The 24,516-nt window shown below is 53.2% G+C and overlaps 10 protein-coding genes across 10 annotated transcripts; 7 read left to right on the forward strand and 3 right to left on the reverse strand.

Annotated features, from left to right (window-relative positions):
* Window positions 1-849: 849 nt before the first annotated feature.
* CkaCkLH20_03075 (uncharacterized protein) lies at window positions 850-1,596 on the forward strand (the record flags this gene model as incomplete). Its single annotated transcript, XM_038885794.1, has 1 exon — window positions 850-1,596. The coding sequence occupies one exon, from the start codon at window positions 850-852 to the stop codon at window positions 1,594-1,596; it is 747 nt and encodes a 248-aa protein (XP_038748993.1).
* Window positions 1,597-2,496: 900 nt separating this feature from the next.
* Window positions 2,497-2,985, forward strand: CkaCkLH20_03076 (uncharacterized protein; the record flags this gene model as incomplete). The annotated part of the gene is made up of 1 exon (XM_038885795.1): window positions 2,497-2,985. One exon carries the CDS (start codon window positions 2,497-2,499, stop codon window positions 2,983-2,985), a length of 489 nt encoding a protein of 162 aa, XP_038748994.1.
* Window positions 2,986-3,009: 24 nt separating this feature from the next.
* Window positions 3,010-3,434, forward strand: CkaCkLH20_03077 (uncharacterized protein; the record flags this gene model as incomplete). Its single annotated transcript, XM_038885796.1, has 2 exons — window positions 3,010-3,188; window positions 3,251-3,434. 2 exons carry the CDS (start codon window positions 3,010-3,012, stop codon window positions 3,432-3,434), a joined length of 363 nt encoding a protein of 120 aa, XP_038748995.1.
* A 3,358-nt stretch (window positions 3,435-6,792) lies between these two features.
* CkaCkLH20_03078 (ferric reductase transmembrane component 7) lies at window positions 6,793-9,357 on the forward strand (the record flags this gene model as incomplete). The annotated part of the gene is made up of 1 exon (XM_038885797.1): window positions 6,793-9,357. The coding sequence occupies one exon, from the start codon at window positions 6,793-6,795 to the stop codon at window positions 9,355-9,357; it is 2,565 nt and encodes an 854-aa protein (XP_038748996.1).
* Window positions 9,358-10,355: 998 nt separating this feature from the next.
* On the forward strand, window positions 10,356-10,637 carry CkaCkLH20_03079 (uncharacterized protein; the record flags this gene model as incomplete). The annotated part of the gene is made up of 1 exon (XM_038885798.1): window positions 10,356-10,637. The coding sequence occupies one exon, from the start codon at window positions 10,356-10,358 to the stop codon at window positions 10,635-10,637; it is 282 nt and encodes a 93-aa protein (XP_038748997.1).
* Window positions 10,638-10,658: 21 nt separating this feature from the next.
* Window positions 10,659-13,032, forward strand: CkaCkLH20_03080 (uncharacterized protein; the record flags this gene model as incomplete). The annotated part of the gene is made up of 5 exons (XM_038885799.1): window positions 10,659-10,837; window positions 10,920-10,951; window positions 11,706-12,024; window positions 12,078-12,666; window positions 12,721-13,032. The coding sequence occupies 5 exons, from the start codon at window positions 10,659-10,661 to the stop codon at window positions 13,030-13,032; spliced, it is 1,431 nt and encodes a 476-aa protein (XP_038748998.1).
* A 917-nt stretch (window positions 13,033-13,949) lies between these two features.
* CkaCkLH20_03081 (uncharacterized protein) lies at window positions 13,950-14,783 on the reverse strand (the record flags this gene model as incomplete). The annotated part of the gene is made up of 1 exon (XM_038885800.1): window positions 13,950-14,783. One exon carries the CDS (start codon window positions 14,781-14,783, stop codon window positions 13,950-13,952), a length of 834 nt encoding a protein of 277 aa, XP_038748999.1.
* A 448-nt stretch (window positions 14,784-15,231) lies between these two features.
* CkaCkLH20_03082 (uncharacterized protein) lies at window positions 15,232-16,664 on the reverse strand (the record flags this gene model as incomplete). Its single annotated transcript, XM_038885801.1, has 3 exons — window positions 15,232-15,362; window positions 15,997-16,087; window positions 16,155-16,664. 3 exons carry the CDS (start codon window positions 16,662-16,664, stop codon window positions 15,232-15,234), a joined length of 732 nt encoding a protein of 243 aa, XP_038749000.1.
* Window positions 16,665-17,333: 669 nt separating this feature from the next.
* On the forward strand, window positions 17,334-20,526 carry CkaCkLH20_03083 (glycosyl hydrolase family 81; the record flags this gene model as incomplete). The annotated part of the gene is made up of 2 exons (XM_038885802.1): window positions 17,334-17,552; window positions 18,379-20,526. 2 exons carry the CDS (start codon window positions 17,334-17,336, stop codon window positions 20,524-20,526), a joined length of 2,367 nt encoding a protein of 788 aa, XP_038749001.1.
* Window positions 20,527-21,074: 548 nt separating this feature from the next.
* CkaCkLH20_03084 (uncharacterized protein) lies at window positions 21,075-21,704 on the reverse strand (the record flags this gene model as incomplete). Its single annotated transcript, XM_038885803.1, has 2 exons — window positions 21,075-21,287; window positions 21,468-21,704. The coding sequence occupies 2 exons, from the start codon at window positions 21,702-21,704 to the stop codon at window positions 21,075-21,077; spliced, it is 450 nt and encodes a 149-aa protein (XP_038749002.1).
* Between the last annotated feature and the right edge of the window lie 2,812 nt (window positions 21,705-24,516).

The raw sequence follows: 24,516 nt of genomic DNA on the forward strand, positions 1-24,516 counted from the left end.
GCATCTATTGCCAACCCGTATGCGCAGTTGCTTCAGGCTCTCGACATCCAAGCAAAAAACAAAACAAGACCTGCTGTCTCACAGCATTTTGAAAGCAAACGCGTTTGGTGCATCATTGCCGTCAACGACGTCTTCTGGCCGGGATATGAGAAATCTCATCTTGCAGGCAGTCACGATTTCGGTAACAATAACTTGTACGCGACCTCCGTGTTTGGTCATAGAGCCTTCGTGACCCCGAGATTCGCATCAACTACGGCTTTCGAGAAATTCGGAATGGCGTATCGGTCGATGAGTTCGTTTTGCTCATGACCATTCCGGTCAATGCCGTGAAAATAGTACCCGAAAGTACGGACGTCTCAATGGATCGGAATTTCTTCACGGGGGGATATCAACCTCCGATTGCTTGTCAATCTCGACAAAATACTCTTTTCGCGGCCATCCGAGATGCCAAAAAGAGCGGAGCTTGCTGCCGGCGTCGGCCACAAACTCGCTTCATTGAAGATGTGCGGAATTGCCGTACGATTACCCCCAAGGCTGCAGCTTCTCAGTCCCACGTAACCCTAAGTTCTATTGCAGTATGTTCCATCCATAAATAGTTAGAGACCCAACAGGGGACAGGGATGGTGCGCGGTTTGTCTGCTCGTCACTTTTACTAGGATATACGAACTCGGGCAGGAGATCCAGCCCCATCTTTATCACCAACCGCTTATAAGAACAACCAACATCTCACTCCCTCTTTTTCGGACGTGACAGCAATCCTCAACAGCATACATCCCACATCATCATTCCATCCTACCTTCACCAGGAAATATCGCACAACCCTAAAAGTCACCAGCCGCGTCTCACAGCATGGCAGACGATTATTTCGCAGTGCGCAAAATCGAAGATCTTCCTAGACAATGCCCCAGGGGGATATACGACGTATTCGACAGGACTTGCGCAAACATGAGAGATCTCAACTATCACACTTGGGGCTTCGTCGTATATCGTTGCACCTATGATGATGAAGAACTCTGGGCCCGCTACCTCAAGCAGCTCAAGGACTTTGCCCATGAATATCTCGTCGAGAATCGTCGAGCGGAGCTGTTGGGACAGTACCTCGATTTTCATGTCATCGAAGATCGCGCCACCCTTGAGAATGCTTCGAGACAGGATTTGAGGCGACATTTCAACCAATGGGTTTCGAATCAGAACCTCCCCGCCGGCGACGGCTTCTTCTGGAGCAAAACCGTGGCGGAGCTACCCCGTTTTCGCTTCTTTTTGTACGTCGACAAGCAATGTCTCGATACCGTCGTCCAGTTCCAAAACGCAGACCATGGCCATCCTTACTTCCGATCGTTACTTCCCCCGATGGTTATCGCTGTCGTCGACGGTTCCTGGACGCCAGACACCGTCCAGAGCTACCACCGTTCGAATGAAGACGGATACCCCGAGATCGATGGCAGTACGAAGAGATACGTCGGCTACGAGTATTATATGGCGCTATTCGCCGCCGGGTTGTACGAGAGCCTTCATGGAGTTGGGCTTGTTGACTACGAGTCGTACAACCGCCCGCCGGCGATAGCGCCCACGGGAAAAGATACAATGCCTCCATGAACAGCAGGATTCAAAGGGAATCAAAGACACAAATTGGTAGCGATAATACAATTTCGAGAGATACTTCTTCCTCAAATGCCCCACCGCTCATCTGCTCTGAAATCCTTGAAACCTACCGGCGCGCACTTCAACAAAGACGTTGTCCAACGGGGGAGGGTTTCCTGGTTTGTCATCGCGGAGATGTCTTAACCCAGGATACTGTCTCAAGTGGAGGAGATGGATCTGGTCGCCGCATATCTCGTGAACGTGTATCGCAAGATTCAGATCAAGAATAACACCAACACCAACGCCGACGTCGAGCTAAAAATAATACATAAGCCAACCTAGGATATCCTCAGGCCCGATGACGACTCGTCCTCTAAGATCAAGGCAGTACGGGCAATAATTTGGACTTCGGCTCAGGAGGACGACGAGCTCTTCGAAAACAACCTTACCACCTAGCTATTGCCTTTGCTCAAACTTCGCCTACCCTCTGACTCGGCTTCGAACCAAATTACTCCGGACTTTTGGCTGGCAACGCGAATGGCGCTTCGCTTTGCAGATAAAGATTACGCCTGCTTAATCGTGACCGCGTCAGGCGACCATGCCGTCAATGCGCTGAAGGGCCAGTGGGGAGAGGGTGCTCGTGTCAGTCACCTTCCTACCCCGAAGAGCACGATAGAGTTGTCGAAGGCTCTTCGGCTCGGGGAGAAGAAGAAGCGAACTACGAAGTCATCCCCAGAAATGACACCTGCGGTTGCTTATCACATTCGAAAGTTCTTGTCGCGAGAAGGCCAGAGAACACTTGAATCAGACAACTCCGACAGATTGGCTGCGTTCTCTGCAGACTCGGTCGTGGCCTTGGCTAAACATGAACTTCTGAGCAAACGGTACCAATGCGACAAGTTTTAGATACAAAATTTGGGATTGCCGGCATGGGAGGAGGGCTGTTTCGAGGCCATCAGCCATGCCGTCTTCAAGTTCGATATCCTCGTAGGCGCACCATTCGGCGTGGGACAGATTGGAGAATATTCTCTCGCAAGAATCAAACCCTCATGCAAGCTCTACCCTCCCTGGAAACCATCACTGGTCGTCGTCGACGAGACCGGTCGCATACCAGAAGTCCGGTGGTGGATTACAGTCTCAGTCTTCCCTGACGCGGTCATCCTCATAATAGGAGACACCGGCCAGTCTAAGCCTACGCCGAGCAGCGTCAGACAGCTCACCGACCAAGCCCACGGCAGGAACCCTAAGCCCGAATGGAAGTGCGTCTTCGGCTACAAACGAACCCTGTCCATCTTCAAGCGCGTCGAGGCGTGCGACCAGATTCTCGGCCATCTCTCCAACGACCGCCGCAATAGGGGCGACATCGCCAACTGGGCTCGCGAGGAAAGCTGGCCGAGATCATGATCGTGAACGCCGTACCTCTACCAGATGCACCACTACCGCGAAGAAATCGCTGAGATGGGGCGTTCGGGCGTCGTCAAGCACAAGATCGTGGTGCGGACGGTCGACAACAGCATGAGCGCCGAGGCCGACCTGGTCGTCTACGACTCGGTCCGCGCCAGGGACATATCGGGCTTCCTCGACGACCGCTGTAGGATGGCGGTGGCGTCCACGCGTGCGCGCGGCGGCGCGGTCCGGTCGTGAACAATCTGGCGTTGCGGCCCGGGAGTCGCGAGAACGAGGGAGACGGTTCTTTCAACTCCTACGTCGACATGCACAAGCGCACGGGGAACTGGGCCAACTCCAATGACCTGTGGAGGGATGTCTGTAAGAATTGCAACGAGCGCGATCACGCGCTTTGGGATGGAGCAGAGATGTCAGGAAATAGACCGGGACGTGACGAACAGGAGTAGTTGGTTGTATGAAGAGAGATTGTTACGTATCGGTGGCATTTCCCGGATGAGACTGGGCCATTTCGGGGTTCCGGCAACTACAATGGCTATGTAGAGTTCAATCTATCACAATTTTCTGACCACAGCGCAACCGGGAACGTTGCACATGACAAGAACGAGTCGACCTAGCGTCATTGCGAGAAACTGTTCTTGGGAAGACTGGCACAGCTTGCTGCCTCCGCAAGAACCAATGTGCATTGGGTCGCATTGTCATTGTGTGGCAGAGAGCACGACGGCGAGATCGGCGGTTGGATTCGGCCAGTCCCACCTCGACGGACCGACGCCGTTGAACACGAGTTACGCAGGGCGTTCGTTCGTGCGATGCCATCGGACAGTACCCTCTGCAAAATTGCCAGCTGTTGGGATCGAAAGATGGCTGGGCCGCGAGACATGGCGGATATCTGGCAGGCATGGAAGGCGGGCAGGCAGGGTTGGTCGCTGCGGGCGGTGGCCGGGGACGGGCCTGGCTGCGCATCACACCGGCCCAGGCCCGGGACGGGCGGGAGACCCATCGGGTTCAGTGACAGGGGCGGCCCTGGAAAATGTTTGCTCTCTTTGTCTCTTGGACAGTCTTCGGCGGCAGCGGCTGTTAAACGACCTACCTCGTTGGGCAGTTGATGGCGATTTGTTTGCTACCCTTCCCTCCTGTGCATGTCGATTTCAAGGCACCGTGGTCTTGGCGGTTGGTGACGAGAAGTCGAGGACTTGCATTTGCATGGAGGGGAGTGGTGCATGAATATTGATTGACCGTATGATCAGAGCGCAAGTTCTGAGGTGATGTCGTCCCTCGCAGCCGGTGCTGGATGGACGTTGTTGAGAAACGACATGGGTTCCAATCGACAGGGTCAGGAACTACCCTAGTATGAAGGCAGATTCATCACATCTCGACGAGATGCCATTGGCGGCGGGGATTTCTGGGCAGCGGGGTCGATAATCTGGCTTGTCGCTCCTCTTTGGGAGAAGCGCAATGAGAGGCTTCCGGATCTGGATGGGAGGAATACTCCTGGTCGCGCTCGATGTCAAGCTTCATTCGACATAGCCGCGCAGCCGCGGAAATGATAAGCTCATCATGCCCAGATGTGGTGAAGAAAGCGCGGCTTGGAGGTGGGTTTGGCCTGGTGGATCGGGATTGACGACAACGATTCCACTGCGATCGGCGCAGTCCTTCCTGTCCTTTCGGCAGGCATCAGCCATTTGGCGAACGAGAGGCCAGCGAGTATTCGTAATTGGGCTTTTGGGGATTTGTTTCGTTTCTCAGGATTGTCCGGGGAGGAATCCTCGAGCAGAGCTTGAGAAGAAGTCTTTGGACATCCGGCAGGACCAATTCCCCTCACGCCCACTTCCTGCGACCACTCGCGGGTCGCAGTTCCGGCCTGGTGGAGGCGCCAGATGCGGTGCAGCAGTCAGGTACCGGCCAGTGGGAGAATTGGAGAGCCAGATCAGGCGACATCCAGAAGCTCTCGGAGGTCGGAAGTCGATGTAGCGAATGAGAGGAGACGAGATGCGGTTGATGGAAGGTGGGCGTGATGAGGTGAAGTCGAGGCGAGGTGTGGTCACTGGTGACAGCTGGAGGGAGCCGTCTGGTGGAGCATGGCGGGAGCTTGGGCCGGGAAAGCTCTGAGTGGGGGTTCGATTTACCCATTTTAGCCAATCAAATGCTTGAAATTACCGCCCGTCAGGGAACAGGGAAGGGCGGGGACGTTACCCCACTGGTGCTCTTTCCACGCCACATCTGCGAATCACATCTGGCATCCAGCTTTTTCCCGCCTTCCTGCCCGTTCAAATCCTTGCTATCGGTCTTTTTGTCGACCTGCACATCGCCCATCACAACGCTTCCGTCCTCTGTCATTCGACAGTCGACCAAGAGAATCGCACGCCCGCAATATGCAGTCGTCCACCATGTGTGCCGGGTCGCACATCTCCTGCAGACCCTGGCCTCGCAGTACACCGTCCGCTGTCGTCCACTGTTGGTCAATTCCGTCCCGACGTCTCCATTGGCGGTCAGGTTCATGAGCCGGTTGCTTTCGAAATCCGACCAGTCTTCAGATGCCCACGTTTCCCTCATGACGGCCGGCCCACGACGCTGGAAGAACGACCCGACGCTTCGTGTCATCCCCTCGCATGATGGAGCCAGCGGAGTAGGGCACGACAGCGGTCATAAGCACAGTTGAGCCACCGGTGTTGACGTTGTACGGTCACGCAATTGTTCCACGTTGCTCTGATCTTCACCTCCGGAAACACAAAAACCGTTACCGGTTTCCTCGGCCGCATTATTCGGCTGCCTGGACCAAGTCAACCGCCAGAGACTCATCTCTCCGCGGAAGATGCAACGACGGTCATTGACAAGGGCACCGTCGACGGAGACAGGCGCCGCCGGATATCTTGCTTTCAATTGATCACATCTATGGCGCAAGAACCAACGCCCTCCCGCATTCGAACCCCGGCTTGCATCTTCAATAGTCTCTCGTCTGCCGAGAAAACGGCCGTACCAGCGTACCTCGACCACCTCGACCTACCCCAAGAGCTTGCAGCTTGCAGCTGTTCACCTGCGTCGCATCCACCCCTCTAGCGCCCACGCCTGGCCTGCATTGTGTGACATCCAGCGGCGGGGAACGACCAGAATTTCGGCCAGCCAATATTAAAGTACGGTCAACCGCTGGGTCCGGTGCCATTCACATTTTACCACCGGAGCCAACCAAGATATCGATGCCCTCTCTGGCCTTTGATTGAACGACCACATCCAGGCCGCATTTTTTTGACCCCTCCACATGGCAATTTCGCCGCCTTATCGGCCATCCTATACACGACAGATGCCACCACACTCTGTCTAGTTGCGCTTCTCGGCCTGCCTGTCAGCAACGTGACAGAACTGTCGACATCTGCCTCCATCACGCCGCTTGCCCGCCAACATCAACCCACAGACATATCCACTTCGGAGCGCCTCCGATCTCACTCCATATATCCCCTGGCAGCTCCCGGATTCGCGGATCGGTCTTTCTCTTCCGCGTTTTCTGCCCCGTCTCTCGTTTCTTTGCTTCAGTCACGCCTTGCTGTTTCTTACCTTGACACAGAGGGATCTGGCATTCCTCAGTCGTCATCAGCACATCCTTACTTGTCAACATCTCTAGGATAAACGGCGGATAGACGAACACATTTGGGTATGAGATCCAATTAGAAACAGCACTTGACGCCCCTACCGAGCCACCGAGATCTACCACGAAAAATCGAAGATCAACCCCGTATGTCGACACGATCTTAAAAGCTTTGCGCTCAGTCGCGTTCTTGTGCTGCTCCGGCAAAGCTTTACCACCTCACTACAATGGCTCCTTCGCTAGTTAGCGTCACAGACGCCGTTACGGACGGGTCGGCGCGACTCGCCAAGCGCATCGCTATCGCGCTCAAGCCCGACAGCCCGCCCGGACTAGTAGAGGCCTTGACAGTAGACCCTTGGGACAAGTCTGGGAAGTATGGACTGGGATGGACGTACTTTGCGCTGGCACTGATGGGAACCGTACTTTTCATGCGATTTTGGCACTTCTGGCAAGACAAAATCCGACAAGCCATCTACAAGCAGGAAGTTGAGCAACACTACGCCGACCTCTACAGCACCGATCCCGAATACGCACACGCATTGCGCACTGGACAGACGCAACACTTTTTCCCCGAAGGCGAAGGGCTTGGAGAGAAGCAGTTCAAGCCCCAGGCTCATTTCTCTTCCGTCGGCTTTGTCAACGACACCCTGGCCCTATTCCGCTGGATCTTCTATCGCCCTATCCCCGACTTCGTCTGGGGAAGCCATCGATTCACGTTCTCATCGCTCGCCGTCTTGACCTGCGGCTTCATCGCACTCGCCTTCGTGACTCTCTACTGCTTCCTCCAACAACCACTTTACTGGCAGAGCATCCAGTTCGGCTCGCCACCCGTCGCCATTCGAGCCGGCATGATTGCCGTCGCTCTGACTCCCTGGATCGTCGTGACGAGTATGAAGGCCAACGTCTTGTCCATGCTCATTGGTATCGGACCAGAACGCCTCAATGTCTTCCATCGGTGGGCCGGGTACCTCTGTCTCTTCCTCTCGCTCGTCCACACCGTGCCTTTCTACATCCAACCGGTGTGGGATGACGGCGGCATGCAAGTCTTCTCCAGGCTCTTTGACGGCGGAAGCGGCGTCATTTACGGTACAGGCATTGCGTGCCTTGTTCCACTGGTTTGGCTTTGCGTTGCGTCTCTCCCTTTCATTCGACGTATTGCATACGAGGTCTTTGTCATGCTCCATGTCCCGGCGGGCATGGTTTATGTCGGTTTGTTGTTCTGGCACACGAAGAACTTTCTGGCCTCTTGGGACTATCTCTGGGCGACCATCGCGATCTGGGTCGTCTGTTACATCATTCGCCTGTTCAACTTGAACTGGACCAAACCATGGAGACTGAGCTTCATGGTTGGTGACGAGGCTGCCATTAGCTTACTTGCCGAGAACGCCATCAAGATCACCATCCCTACCCAGATGCGATGGAAGCCGGGCCAATTCGTCTATCTCCGGATGCCTGGTATCTCGTTCTTCGACAACCACCCTTTTACCATTGCATCGCTTTGCAGCGATGACTTTCCCTCCGAATATGGAGAACAGTACCGCGATTGCATGTTGGTCTTCAAGCCGTACGGCGGCTTTACTCGCAAGGTCCTCGACACAGCCATTGAGAAGGGACCGTTTCACACCTACCGGGCATTCCTGGACGGACCTTATGGAGGCATGCGCAGAGATCTTGCTGCCTTCGATACGTGCATTCTCATCGCAGGTGGCAGTGGTATCACTGCGCTGATGTCTCAATTACTGAACCTTATCAAACGAATGCGGGATGGGAAGGCCATCACACGGAAGGTGGTCGTTGTCTGGGCCCTGAAGAGGCTCGAAGCAATGGATTGGTTCCGCGAAGAGCTTCGAATTTGCCGTGAGTCGGCGCCTCCCGACAGTGTCACCTGCAAATTCTTTGTCACATCGGCAGTGCGCAACAGGGCCATGATGATTGCCCCTGGTGACCGATCCGCGCCTCGGGCCCTGAGCCACATGTTCCACGACAAGTTGGACGGATTTGTTGCAGGCATCGCATCAAAGCGCAACTCTGCTCTCATACAATCGGTTGCGCAAGGCGACCCTCATCGCGAGCAAGAACTTCGTGCCGAGCAGGAGGACAGGATCACAGCCCTGCCGCAACAGAAATACCTCCAACCTCACCAGTATCCTCCACCGCCTCCAGGGCCGCCACCATCAGACCGATTCTCACCGCAAGAGGAGTCACTACGCAGACTTGAAGGGCGCGACTTCGACAGAGACGAAGACCCGGACGCGAAGAAAGACCCTAGCGATTTCCAGTTCACTCGCGGTCATATCAAGGGCGACCAACCGCACTTCAACTATGCTCCGCCATCACCACGGAAGGTGCCTGACGCCAACCCAGAGCACGTTGACGTCCCTATCCAGCCACCAGAGTTGGCTCACCTCCGAACTCTTAATCTCCCCAACTCGGGTCAGCCTCGACCCACAAGTACCTTCGGGCCTCCGTCCGGCTTCGATTTCGGTTTCCCCGAGACCCCAACCGAGTTCCAGAAGAACCTCATGCGATTTGCCTTCCCGGTTCCGCATCAAATCGACGGCGGCTGGAGCGTCGAGTACGGTCGACCCGACCTCGGTTACATGCTCAAGGAGTGGGCAACAGGAGGAGCTGATGGAAGAGGTATCCTCGGCAGGCGAACAGCCGTCTTTGTCTGCGGGCCACCGGGCATGAGAGTCGGCGTCGCCAACACCGTCGCCAGGCTGCAGGCAGAAATCTGGGGTGACGATAAACTCGAGGAGATCTACCTGCACACTGAGAACTACGCCCTATGAGGCGACCTCAAGGACGGTAGTGTTGTAATTTTACTGGATGATGACTTGGGATGAAAATACCTGGCGTTCGATACCATGGAGGATGACATATACCTAATCGCGGAATCTCCGCTGCTGATGACATTTACAAATAATACATGAGATGACCACACATTCGTCTTTCTATTCAATTTACAGTGAAAGAGCATAAAGCGTGGGTCGTACATGTTATCATGTGTGGATTGCAAAAATGAAGAAGGCGGGGCGAGAGGTGTCGACTGAGGAAAGAGCAAAGGGCGAACGAGGACTGCACCTTCCCTCGAAACCGAAGGCGAGGTTCGAGGAAGGTTCCAGACTCAGCAACGTTTTGACTGGCTAATTTTTGGCTTTCTTTTTTTCTTCGAGATCCGGTACCGTTATCCAGACGACCTTATGGATACCTCAGTGGTCTTGCCCCAGACGCCGAGTCGACCAAAAATTAGGATCTCTAATTGCCCTAGGTAGCGACGCCTCAGACCAGCTCCCTGACCTCGAACAACCGTCGGGTCTGCCCTCGACCCACGTATCTCAACACCGTCTGACTGCGAACCACTCACCTTGCCTTTGCCGCGTACAATTTTCACCAACGCTCGCTCTGGACTTTGCTCGGTCAACACAGATCGATTCGGCTCAACTTGCTCAGGCGCGAAGACTCGGAAGCGATTTAGGCCACTTCACCGACTTGCTACCGACCACCGGGAACCTCTTCATCCGCGCGCTTCCCACTTTGCGATATCGTCACCTCTATCGTTGCCTCCACGACTTGCCATCGTCACCTCATATCGATATCGGTATTTTGATCAGACAATACACGCAATCAACAAGCAACCAGTTTCATCTCGGTCTTCGGCCAGAACCACGTCAACTTCCATCTTTTCCACTTGGTCATCAACCGGTACCTAAACCCATTGCCTTCTTCTGCCCCAACTCCAGTCATCTAACAAGCATCTCAAATCCAGTTCCGTCTCCCACCTCCCACAATGCCTCGAATCGGCACAGTAACCCGCTCCAGCGCCCCGATCGTAATGCTCGGCGCAGCCACCGGCCCCCACCCTCCCGCCGGCGCCCTGCAGCTCATCGGCAGCCTGCAGATCCTCTCCACAGTCAACCCGCCCTACGTCATCCCGGGCCCCTTCACCGTCGCCTTCTACGGCGACTACGCCCGGGTCCTGCGCGGCTGGGGCTGGGACACCACCTCGGACGGCCTCCTGGAGAACACCAGCGCCCTCTCCACCAGGATCCGACTCCCTGAGGCGCTCTAGAACAGCACCGTCCGCAGGGTCATGATGTACATGGTGCAGTCCGTCTCGTACGCGCACCCCGAGGGCCCGTCCATCCAGCTGGGCTTCGACCTCACGCCTGAGGAGCTCGACAGGCCCGTCCACGTTCACGAGATGTTCCGCGACTCGCACGTCTATGCTCTGATCGGGTTCTTGCAGTGGGAGCTCGGAAAGGAGTTGGAGTGGTACTGGGACTGTGCTGTTACTGACACAAGCTGAGTGTGTGGATTGGGACTTTTGTGGATTTGGCTTTGAGGTTTCCAGGTTGGCGTTGGACAAGGATAGGGAAGATATGGGTATGGCTTGCTCTGGATGCTTTTGTTATTCGAGACAGATGGGACAGGACTCTGTTGAAGGGATTCTGCAACAGTTAAGTAACATAGAAAGACGTCTTTGGTCCCATGTTTGGTCCATTCCCAGTCTCTTTGTGTCAGGTTTTGGGCTTTTCTCGTCGTCAATAGATTCGGACCTAAATGTTTCAGTCTATGTCAGTGATCCCTCATCAACATCTTTAAATCAGAGTCTGGCAATCAACACTCAGTAGCTGTGAGAAGAAAATTCTGGAGCCTCGCATCATCAGCGAAAGGTAGGTACTTCGACTCAATGCCAGAAGACTCACGCAAGCCTGGAATAAACTAGACTAGACTCAGTGGAGGCTGAACCCTTGGAATGACAACAGCGAGGCGGCTACTCCTCAGTCCGATCAATAAAACTTTGGATTTTCTTTTTCTGGTGACTGCAAGAACACAAAGACCAAGTGCGTCTCGCTCCTTCCCTCACCTGCTGGCCCCGCATTTGCCGTTCCTGAGGCTCTGGGTTTGTCGGCACGTCTGCCTGCGCCTGCCTCTTTTCTACTTGAAATCTCTGATCTCCTGAACACTCAACCTTTCCCAAACAAAAACCGAGCGGAGGTCGATCGAAACAAGATCCCAACATGACTGAGAACTCTCCTAGCGACGTCCATACGACGGGCGTCGACGACATTGGAGGCGAGTCACCTCTCTTACCCATGACCAAATAAGCACGAAAAGGCTGACCAGACCCTTCTAGGCGACACCGATGGAGGAGGCATCGTCTTGGAGCCCTTGTGCTCTCAGTTGCAAGAGGTCTCGTTGACCGACTCGAACGATTCCAAGAGTCCGAAGCGAGATTACTTCCCGTACATGGAACTTCCTGCCGAGCTCAAGAACATGCTCAACAACGTCTTTGAACAGGATGAGGCTGTGGCCTTATCGAGCACCTGCTCTGGACTTCGGACTCTGCTTCGGCCCTCGGCATTCAAATCAATCGGTCTGGTTGGGCAGTATAACGACCTGAGTGAGAAGATCACCGAAGTGATTCGCTTGGGATGGCCCACGCAAGCCATGAGGTGTGTGCTTCACCAATATGATGGCTGATTATGTGACTAACCAAGTCAAATAGGTCACTCAAGATACATGTGATTAGACCCCCCGGCGCTATCAGGGTGATAGATCATATCTTTCTGATGGGCCTCGGCGACCATATCCACGATCTGCTCAATCCCTCAGAAGCTTCACTCGAAGACCTGACCTTGATTTGGGAATTTACCACCTTGGCGTTGCGTAAGGATACATTGGCTCTCTTCGGTGCATTTGAAGAAAAGCCTCTGTGTCTCGCAAGACTGCGTGCCCTTCGTGTCAGATCGACCAACAGAAAGATAAGCGATGGATTTTTCCGTTACTTGGAAAAGGCAACTCCTTGCTTGGAGTTCGTTTCGCTGACGACATTCACTGACGACACTGTCAATGCCTTCGAAATGCAGCATTATGAGCCAAACTACTACGACGACCCAGACGAGACTGACCAGCAAGAGCAGAACTTCAAGCTAGCAGAAACCTTCCATGAAGAGACAAGAACTTTAGTCATTGATTCATTGGACTACGATGACACAACCAGGGGCGTTCAAGACATGATGGAAGCGTTTCCGGGCTTGGAGAACTTGGCAGTGCATCAAATGCCCAATACCCGACGTTATGACCGAATCATTTGGGTACGCATGTTCTGGGTTGATGTCGAAACAAGTATACTGACTAGTGTGCTGCAGCAAATGGCATACGACGGAAACAATATCCGCAAGTTGTCGCTACCGTTGTTCTTGAACACCGACGGCAGTCCGTGGTGTATTCCTGGTCGTGTGGCATGGGTACAGCTTCTTCGATACATCTTCGACCATCTAACGCAACTGCAGCTATTCCAGTTGATACCCCACGAGGAAGAGGCAATCGTGTGGGTTGCGAAGAAGGGTGATAAATACTCGCCGCAGATTGAAGAGCCTGACCTGAATGATCCCGATTTGGGTGGCTTAATTATCGAAAAAGTCCCCAAAGCAGACGCTTTCAAGGGCTGGGACATTTGACAGGGTTTGGTGGATCAGTATGCGCTCTTGGTGTGGTTTCTATGGAGGGAATCGACAGACCCGATTCACCTTCGTTGGACTCTATCCCCCTCGGAAAGACAGCACGAATAATACCGGGGTTTTGGCAGGATAGAGTTTTACATGGAAAAGTTCGGCTGTACGGGGAACAACTGAAATGGATGACTTACAACGTCGGAGGTAGTCTCAAGGCATGGTATTTGGGCATCGCTTGTAGTTAATAGAAAAGGTCGATCGGGACGGCGTTCAACATGAATACAGAAGCTTTAGAGATAGAGCTCTTGAGATCTTTCAATCTTAATTCATAGCACAGAGTCCAGCGTGGTCATCAGTAGATACGTTGTGAAGGCAACCAATCGTGGTTCCGAGCTCGAACGCGGACGGCCGGCAACGTGCGGTCCCACCCGACGGCCGAAACCCGGGACGTGCCCCACTATATCCGGTCTGTTCTCGGCGAGCACTCTGAATGCCTACCATCACGCACACGGAGGCTACTTCAACCCAAACATGGAGAAATCTTGAAAGTTCCGGCTCTATCAATATGAGCACGACGATATCGACGACACTAATAGTGGTTACAATGCGAACAGTTTGTGAAGTCATAGATTATTTGATGAGTAACGATAACTTCATTTATGTCACTGATCTCTGCCACTTTCTTCTGGTTGTAATGCTACGCAGTTGCCGCTATTAGTCTGGACCGAGTCGAGCCTGAGCATGAAATTGGTTACTGAAGCTTGTGCCGCCCAAAGTAGAGAAACCTTTTAGTATTATATGAAAGATCTACGCTTGTCCCGCTATAAAATGTCTAATGACACGAATGGAGATCTCGGTCCCATCATCTACACACACCCAACTCATGTTTGGCACGCAATCATGTTGCTAGCTTCTATGCCAGCTTAAACCACAGCAGCAATCGTATTGTCTTTGAAACGATCGGCCTCGCGCTTAAGCATGAGCAAGCAGCTGGCGACGATAAAAGCCTCGGCGTCCTTGACGGCGGTTTTCTTGTCATCGGTCCACATCCCGAGATCCATAATCAGCCGGCCGCCGTTGCCGCCCATCCAGCGACTAGTGCCGGCGGTACGGAGTTCCGCGCTACGCACCAGCTGAGCGATCGGGACGCCGTGCTTGCCTGTCTTGCCGGAGGCCGAGGCCGCGGCGGCGGCGTCGTCGGTGCGTTCCAGAACCAGCAGCGAGGACGCCTCAGACGCTTCCTTCCGCTCGCCGCGTCCACCGTAGCGCCACTCGAAGGTGCCGAACGACGTCTTCAGCTCCTGCGTGCGCGACATCATGTTGCGGCTTTTCACCTCGACCACCTCGCAGACGAGATGATCCGAGTTGATGGCCTCTTCCACCGTGGCGGCGGTTCCCGGGGGCAGGATCCTCATCCTGGGACGTCGGCCCGGACCCCAGCGGTAGATGGTGGATATCACAGGCGTCTGGGTGGTGTCGGAGCCGCGGACGAGCGCGCAGGAGTTGGAGTTCTTCTTGAGCCGGATGGACGTGTACTCCAGCTCGCCGGAGCCGACGCGGTAGACGGGGATGTTTTCCAGCGTGTTGCCCGTGAGGGCCTGGTTCGTGTCGTAGCCGATGGCCTGGATGTCGAGTTGGCTGATTGTGCCGCTGTCGCTGGGTGATATGAAGGTTCCAGAGGGGTTGGCGCCGAGAGACTCTTTGTAACCGGGAGGCGCGTCGCCGTAACTCGAGTTCCCGGACGAGACTGAGCTCATGGTTGAGAGGTTACGGGGATGAGGAGCACGTCTTGGCTGCCGTGCCTTTATGGACTAAGCTGGTCGTCTTTATTGAGGTAAAAGTTTGAGTGTAGTTATCGCAAAGCGTTGAGTAAGCTTCGAATAGTGATGTTCTTGCTGATTGTGTTGATGGGGTTTCTTGTGAAGCTGGAGGGCATTCCGACGTCGCGCTTTTAAGTGCTTGGCGCATCAGTGACATCGAACGCCATCAGGCACTAAGCCTTAGTAGGCAAAAGCATGTCACTCCATGGGTCAGCCCGCTGATTGGCTCTGGCGCAAACATCACGATGCATATGAGGTCGGCGGCGCAGGGATCGAAACCGGCTCAGCCTACGGGCACGTCAGACCATGGCTTGTTAGTACCTTAGAAAACACAGGACTGCAGGCTGAGCATGTGCTGCGGCGGGGCGTTTTTGATTCGCGTGTGTCAGCAGTCAAAAGCGTTAGCCTTTACGTGCCACACATCGTTCACTAGTGCCACGGGCACGTCCGGGTCAGATGCGGATTCGACACCGTCGAAATACCGGCTACCCGTTATGTTACCAGAAACTGCAACCACTAATGGAAGTGTCAGCAATTGCGAGCTATCCTTCGCATCTACGCGCTGATATGTATATGCTGCCCTACGTCGTGGGTTACGCTACAGAGGTATCCGTGTTACGAAAACAATAGCCATGTAGCGATCTCCTGTGACCGTTCACTTTGACGTTTTAAGTGTATTGCTCACCTTGACGTTGCTGATTTTGATATCCAATACAAGAGGTGAGCTCGCAGGTGGCCAGGATGGCTAGACTGAGGCGGTGTGGGTGAGCGACTCGCGCTTAGACGGTCTGTTTAATTCTATAATGTTCTGCCTTTCAAGGCGATGGCTTTTCTTCACGACATACTTAAAAGACTGAATAAATGAAAACGCACGATAGACTTTGGTTCCATCTAAATCGTCTCTTTCTCCGTCCCCTTCTATGTTTCAAAGTACCCCTCGATCCTGCTCATACATCTCTCCCTATTGTACCTCTCAGTGAAGACCCCTTCTTCCCGGTATATTCTGGCCAGAGGATTATCCGGGGAAGTAAAATGGACATGTCTACGGTCCACTGCAGTCTGAGTTGATTGATAACACGATTAGCGTGCGAGGGCAAACGGAAACAAACGATGGCGTCTGTGTAGAGACACAAATATCGACGCACCATACTGAAGTTCCTGAACTTATCCTTCGCCATGGCAAAGAACTCTGGAAACGTATACGTGGCGGATCTCCGCCATTCTTCTTCGTCCGGTGCGTACTAAGTGGAGGCGAAATCAGCCACATATTGAACGGACAAACAACCATGTTGAGGAAGGAAATCTCACCGGATTTGATAGTCGGGTGGGTTTCGTGATGGTCTGGAGGTCCATCAGGACGATGGTACCGCGTTCGGTGTCGACGAGAATGAAGTGTCCATCCCGTCCCTCGGGAACGATAGCGAAAACGAAGACGTGAGGCGGAAGCTGGTGCGGGTAGGCTTCCTCCGGGATCTCAAAAAGTTCCTCGTGGGCGTACTTGTTGGGCAAGCTCAGGACGACCTCCCCGACGAAGTCGACCTGCGTGGACTTTTCGTAGATGTTCCACGGCTCCCAATCGTCCTCCTTGTCCCGGCAGACATAGGGGATATGTCTCATCAGGTCTGCTACTGTGTCGTTCTTGCCGAGGAAGAATGACTCGACGAAGTCGGGCGTGATGTGCTCCCACCCGCCCGGGGGAGGGTATCTGACCACTTCGGGAGGGAGGTATAGGTGGGTTAGAAACTCATAGTAGGATGTCAGCTCGGAAACGAACTCATCCCTGGAATAGGATGATTCTTGCCGCTCACTCTGGGCCATGTTGATGGATACGCGCACCAGGGATACTAGCACGTCGTGCGAGTGTGGAAGGGTTGCGTTTATTAATTACGTGGGTGGATTGAACCCGCTTAAGTAAGTCCCCGCTAAGACTCATGCGCGAAGGGTTGCAGGGGTTTGGCTTTCATTAACCCAAGGGAGCCTTCGTCCATGATATCGCACAACCTATAGTAGCCTCACCAGTCTGAGCAACATCCACTGATGATGACTCTGAGCTGCTCTCTTGGAGTGCCAAGCTCATTGTTAGTGAGGTAGATCCGACTTCGGTGCTGTGCCTTGCCTGCTGAGACGTTGACTGCATGGTGTGTTTCTCTGTTGACCAAGGTCTTCAAGGCCAACATCTCCAGAAAGGTCGACTCGAACTTTCAAGAACAGTTCGTTGTTGGCTCTTAAGTACTTGTCTCTTTAAATGGTGTCCAAATTCTTAACAGCAGGACTACTATAGTTCGGATAAAAGTCAACCCCAACAGCGACAGGAACACTATGACTGCAGTCGTCGTAGATCCTACTATCACAACTAACTGCAGACACAGCATGGCCAACTGGAACCCCTGGATTGGGGGTGCTTGGTCTACCAGTTCGGTCAACGCCAGTCCAAATCTCTTTCTCTCCTCTCTCTCTCTCTCTCTCTCTCTCTCTCTTTGAAATGGTATGCGCAAGGGCACCGGCGAACAAGAGTACCAAAAGGTCTGCGAATTCACCTCCAAGTTCAGCCACTGTCACTCAGTTATCTGCACCTGCAACGAGCTGGGCGGCGCCAAGAAGGAGCCCAAGATCGTCAACATCACAGCAATTCCTATAGCCTTTACAGCCGAAGTTACATCCATAGGAAGTGCCCAAAGGAGTGCTCAACTGACACTTGACACAAGGGTAAGTACTTCATGCTTATAGAAGAGTCTCAACGCCCCAAAGTTTCAGATCCGCAAAAACAACGACCCGCAGTGGCTCAACAAGAACCGCTGCTTTATCTTCATGCCGCCAAACTATAAGTACACCAAGCAAACGGTCGGTGAACAATACCAGGCGCATACTAAATGAGCGCTCATGTTATTTTAATGCAACCTTTCTAGAGGACATTCGTAGTGCTAACTTTGAGCTCATGGGCCAGTAACGTAGTTATTTCTAGGTTTAGTGAGTTTTCACATAGCATAGCCATTTTCGATATCCAATGTTGGGATGACGAGGGGGTACCCTCTTGGCAAGACAAGGGTTTGAAGGTCAGAATTGAGTTCAGCTCGGCTCCCACTTATCCCACTGTATCATCGCGCGACAATTGAGATGATTTTGAACTCAAATCCCCCTGACAAGAAAATTCGTCAAACCCCCTCCTCATCCGAACCAGGCAATTTCCGTTTTAACCGTGGCCAATGTTTTTTAACCATGTTGCGCCTCTTCAGATTCTTGGTACACACTGTCTTTGTTTCAACATCGATGAGGTCCGGTCGAGTTTCTCGTTCTCTTATGGTCATCTTCGCCCATGATGATGTCTGTGTTCGTGCTCGTGGTGGCCCTGGCGCTCATCGCCAATGCCTTTTCACATCACTCCTTTCGTGACGGTAGAAGAGGGCTACTGAGTCCACCACCACACCCTCTCCCGGAACCCAAACGCTTGAGCAAACGACGGTCAGACAATGTTTTCGTGCCTCTCTCTCACGATCGACCCATTTTGGTACCAACCAGAGACGACCATCCGCAGAAACCAGTGGGAGTCACGCAAGATGGACCCCTCCAAACCAACAAGTTCTATGCCAACTTCTTCGCCAACAAACAGGACAACGCCACCTGGACACACCCCTACTCGGTCTGGTGGTCCAACGAAACAAATAAACAGGGCCACGGTCTTTCCGTTTCCCACACTGATAGAGATGACTTCCTCTACGGGTGCGGAACACCGGTGAAATCGTTTGAAGATCCTCCGTTTCAGCAGTCCATCGCACTATCGGCGCGTGAGCTTCAGAATGGCACCATTCTGACCACCGACTCTTTGACGGCGTTCTCTGTCAACGTCAATCTTGCGACTAGAAAAGGCGCCGAACCGATTGTCTCGTTTCCGCTCGTGCAAGGCATGGGGTTCGTCACGGGTGTGTACAGAGGAGGAACGGTGCTGTTGCAGTCGGAAAAGGGGTTCAAAGACATCGACAGGATTGAGATGAACTCGCGCGGGCTCGGCGCCACTGTTCGTGGGTGGAGTGCCCGCCTGAAGGACGGATCAGAGTGGTTGATCTACATAACCTCAAGCCACCCCTTTCAGAGACCAAACCTCGACATGACCGACAAGGGAACGCTTTCGGGCCCTCGGAACTTCACTGGAATCGTGCAAGTTGCGAAGAATCCGAAGGGACGAAGTGGTGTTCGAGTCTTCAGCCAAGGCGCCGGAGCGTATCCCGTTGGGGCAACGCTCACAGGATCGGTATCCGGCAGATCAGGAACTTACACGTTGTCCTGGAAAAAGAGGGGGATTAGAGAGATTCCACTCCTCATGTTCGCCCTCCCACACCACGTCAAGTCGTTTGATCGAAGGACAGCGAGGGGTCTCACGGATGTCAGGTTAGCCAGCACGACGAAGGGCATCGCTACGGCCACGTTTGCGGACGAGTTTACCATGATCGAGGACGATCTTCCCACGGATATGGGGTTTGATCCGTGGTCACCACGCTTCGGCTCTGTGGGATCCAAGAATGCCCGTGGCGGTACGGTCTCCGAGGAAGCCAAGGCTGCGATCGTCGAGGCAGGGAAACTCGAGCTTGCAGGGGACGTCACCAATCTCACCAACTTAACGTCCAAATACTACGCGGGGATAGCTTTCTCCAAGTACGCTAGGGCTCTGTATGCCGTCAACAACATTGCCGATGACAAATCGTACACGAAGGAATCCCTCGCCAAGTTGGAGGCCGCATTCGACAGATACGTCAACAACCTTGAGCCTAACCCCTTGTTCTACGATAATGTTTGGAAAGGTTTGGTTTCTTCTGGATCATACGGCAACAACGATTCTTCTATCGACTTCGGAAATACATACTACAACGACCACAACTTCCACTACGGCTATTACGTTTACACAGCGGCGATCATTGGGTACCTAAATCCGTCCTGGCTTACGAAGAACGGCTCAGTCAACAAGATCTGGGTGAACAACCTGATCCGCGACTGGTCCAACCCATCATCAGAGGACCCCTACTTCCCCTTCTCTCGCTCCTTCGACTGGTTCCACGGCCACAGCTGGGCGCGAGGCGTGCTTGAAGCGCCCGACGGCAAGGACCAGGAATCATCCGCCGAAGACGCCTTCTCGACGTACGCGATCAAGATGTGGGGACGCACCATCGGCGCCGCCAACCTCGAGGCCCGCGGGAACCTCCAGCTGGCTGTGACGGCTCGCAGCTTGCAGTCGTACTTCCTTCTCGACAGTGACAACGACGTCCAGCCGCGAAACTTCATAGACAACCGCGTGACGGGCATTCTGTTTGACCGAAAGGTCAACCATACCACCTACTTCGGGGACAATATCTCCTTCATACAGGGGATTCATATGCTTCCGATTGTACCGAGCAGCGCCTACGTCCGCAAACCTTCCTTTGTGAGGGAAGAGTGGGACCAGTATTTCGCTGGCAACAAGAGCGGTAATCTCTCTGGTGGGGGCTTCGTCGGCCATGTCTATGTCAATCTTGCTATTGCGGATAAGGCCGGTGCCGTTGAAAGCTATGAGTTTATGAAGACGCAGTCGGTGAATAGCTCTTATCTGGATGGGCAGAGTCTCACCTGGCACCTGGCTTATACCGCAGCTTTGGGTGGGAGTCTGGGTTCAAGGGCGACGCTGAATAATACCGCAACAAAACGGGGGGCTTAAGATGATGTTTTCTGCCACATCATCCCTATTTGCTTCACTAAAAGAACTTTTGGATATCCTTGATCCTCATACGCTTCTGGAAATGTCCGAATTCCGTAATGTTGGAAACAGGAAAGAAGGCCAGGGAAAGCTATGGTGGCCCGTTGGAATCGAGCCACCGCGTCTTTGCCAGAAGAGTTTAGTGAGATTTGGAGAACGAATTGAGGAAACTCTAACAGAGCAATCTTACCGCTAAAGTAAAGCCCCCTTGCTTCTTCGTTGCATAATAGAAATCACAAGTCAGTGACGAAGGCATGAACGGGAAATATTGCAACCTGGTGGACGCCACAAATTGATGGGTACTGGACTGCGATACCATCGTTGACGGGAACTCAAAAGCTTACGCTGAAAGGTAACAGCGAGAGTTTCGGGGTGGTTGTGAGAAGAGTGTTCATTCATGCGTGCTTGGTGACATAATTTAGAGATACTAGTACAGGATGCTTCCGGAGAAGACTTATGGGCGCCGACTACCTGTGGTAAATGTCCTTGCCGATATAGCTGGGAGACAGCTAGATGCGAACACGACCCTTGGTGAAAGCGAGTGCCAGCCAGCCAGCAATGAGAGAAAGACCACCGATGGGAGTGACGGGTCCGAGGAACTTCAGGTCGGGGTTGAGAACGAGGGCATAGATGCTGCCGCTGAACATGGCCATGCCGGCGGTGAAGAGACCAGAAGCGACGGGGTTCTGGCGGGCGATGAGCAGGGCGACGGAGTGGATAAGCTGTGTCGTGTTAGTCACTTTATAAGGTCTCGAAGATGGTTGAGTTCATCCGGTGAGAAGACATTGGGCCCGGCACAATTAGGCCGAGATAGAAGCTGAAGGACTGGGAAGGTGACCCCATGTGGTCACGTGACAGAAAGGCAACCCTCGAGGGAGGCATCACGGTAGGGGAAGGCGTACCTGATAGTGAGCAGCGGTCGTCCAGCTGGCAATCTTTGACGGATCGGAAATGCGGTTCTTCAAGCCGTGTGCTCCGAAAGCCCCGAATCCGACACTCAGCGCCGCCGAGGTGGCAGCGAGCTTCCAGTAAAGTTGACCGCTCATGGTTTCTTCTTCTTCCACTTCTTCAGGAATGCCGGAATTCAATAATTGGTTGGGAAGCAGTGGTGTCGTCTCGTTTCCTCGACTGGTGGACATAAGGGAGGCGCTGTTGCGTGATGATTCGAAAGTTTGAGGAGGTTGCGGTCTGGGTGAGCTCCTCTCACCGGTTTAAACTCACGCGAGATGTCCGAATGCCGGCGGGCGCGAGCAGGGGGCGGATGAACTAATTAGTAAGCTGGGATGCTGGTTCTCAATGGCGCCTTGACCAGACGAACGCGACAAAGAAAATTAGGATGAACGTAGTGCAGCATTTCCTCTGAGAATACAACTTACTTCCAGTCTGCAGTGCATCAAACTTTCGGTCACACAAGACGATATTATTGAATGCCAGCGAACTCCCTTCCACGAGATCTGTCTTGTCAAATCTCAGAGATTCAAATTGACCAAGCAGGCTGTTGCTGCTACAATCTTAGACGCCCGTACATGCCTGGAGGTCATCCTCAAATGGTTTCGTGGTGTAGTTGGTTATCACGTCAGTCTAACACACTGAAGGTCTCCGGTTCAAGTCCGGGCGAAATCAGTTTTTGCCATTTCGGCCCACAAATGATCAATATTCGACATGTTAATCTCATTCTTTTTTGGTTTCTTCCTCCCTTCGAAATAAGGATTGCGGTTGCCTTCTGCGGATCGATCCTACTTTGCAGCCTTCTGCATATCTTTGCTTGTCTACGCCCTGTTGCCTGACGTTGCTTCCAGGGATTCAACTCCTCTGAAGGCTTAAACAGACCTTAGCGTCACAGCTCCACACGTACTAAGAGCACTCCGACTGGTCTGAAATACGGCTCAATACGATTGTCCAATCGCTGTATTTACAGTACGCGTCGCTCTGAATACGACGGCTCCGGCCCACCAGCCCACTCCGCGAAGGATGCGGCAGTGTCTTACCCAGTAGGATTTGGTTGAGTACGAACTGTGAAGCTCGGCGAAGATTGCAAATTCACGATAGCTAAGGTTAAACGACGTTTGAAAACATCATAACAATGAACTCACCGTTGCAAGCTGAATCATGATTAACCAAGGATATTTAAGCTTAATTACTGTCATCTGTTTATGGGGTTATCTTTCAATTGACAAGTGCACCGGCAGCCGGCGAGGACATGGTTCACCTCCGCGTAGGTTAACCTACATCTCCAATTCTGCACGCAAGTCTATCTCGTCGGCCCGAACCCTTAACGTCGAGAAAGCTTCAATTGTTAATTTTCACCCATCAGCTAATCTCACTTAAAATGCCTTGTAAATAGATACCAGTGTCTTTTCACCGTGGCAACAACTATTCCTACAGACTCAAAGAGCTGCCACAGTCAGAGGCAGCACAGTGCGCAGATCCGGGGAATGCTGGCTGGCGTGCCGGGATCTGCGGCACCGGGGTGGCTTGAAGCCCGATTGCGTGGACCATCTGGGGACTTTCAGAAGTATTATTATCTGGGCGTTTCTGCCCGGGATGACATTCTAGAGTTCTGTGTGACCCTTCATCTAATCTTTCATCCACACCTTGATTCAACCTCACTGATCACTCCTTACCCGAAAGCGTACCGATATTCGACACTCGGAGCCTCACTTGACTTTCCTTCACTCAAACATTTGAGACAAATACCCAGAATCCGACTCCAGAAATGCGACAAAGAACGCCCCATAGAAAGTCGAGATTTGGCTGTAAAGAGTGCAAGAAACGCCACGTCAAATGCGACGAGAGCCGCCCCTCCTGCGTCAACTGCTCGACCGCGCTACGTCGGTGTTCGTATCTTGATACGGAGAACGCATTGCCATCCCCATCAGCCTTCATGTACCAATGTCCAAGCCCGGCTACGTCGACTGAATCCGCAGCTGCAGCAGCTGGGCTCAACGCGATTGAAGCACAGAACGTCCGGACTCATCAGCATCCACCAACAGAGCCGTACGACCTGCGCCACATGGAGCTCCTCTTTCACTTCGAGCATGATCTAGGCTCTGAGATGGACTTCGGTGACTCGACGCGGGAGAGATTTCAGAGGATGGCCGTCAAGCAGGCCGTTCGCAGCCCGTACTTGATGGACGAGCTGTTGGCTATATCGGCTGCTCACAAAAGTACGCTGCCGGGAGAAGATCAAGAGTTCTACCGATCCGAGGCGACACGTCTTCAGACCAGGGGTCTGTCGAGGTTCAATGCCGCTAAACCCGCGATCACAAGCGACAGCTTCTTAACCGTCTTTCTATATTCAACGTTCCTGGGACAACACGTATTATTCGACACATTCATGTCCCCGGGGGACTTCTCAACAGTACTAGACAAGCTTGTTCACTGCATGAACCTACAAAGAGGAGTGAAAACGATCGTGGCGGGCTCCTGGCCCACGCTGAGGGGACATCTCATGGAACACTTGGGACCAGACTCGACGTTTATTAACAGCGTTATCGTCCAGCCGGACTCCATCGAGAAGGGTTCCGAGTGTGCCAGACTCTCTGAGCTCTTCGAAAAAAGCGATCTTTCCGAGTCAACGCGAGCTGCATGTCGTGAGGCTGTGGACGCACTGCAGCTCATGTTTGACGTCCACACAAGGTTAGGGATGGTTCCGGGCAGAAGGCGTGCGACTGTGCAGGAGTGGTCTATCAGAATTCCGACAGAGTACGTCAACTTATTAGATCAGCGGCGGCCGGAAGCGCTTGTGGTTCTGGCGTATTGGGGAGTGCTGCTGCATCATTCAAGAGACTACTGGGCGTACGTGAATGCCGGACAGGCTCTTGTGCGGTCGGTTTCAGCTCATCTAGGAACGTACTGGAGCGAATGGCTAGCATGGCCACAGAAGATGGTAGAGGACCCCGATCCTTCGGTTTTGTCTCATACACCCTTATCATAGCGTTCTTGTCCAGC

Source organism: Colletotrichum karsti (assembly GCF_011947395.1).
Source record: "Colletotrichum karsti strain CkLH20 chromosome Unknown Scaffold7, whole genome shotgun sequence".
Classification (NCBI taxonomy): domain Eukaryota; kingdom Fungi; phylum Ascomycota; class Sordariomycetes; order Glomerellales; family Glomerellaceae; genus Colletotrichum; species Colletotrichum karsti.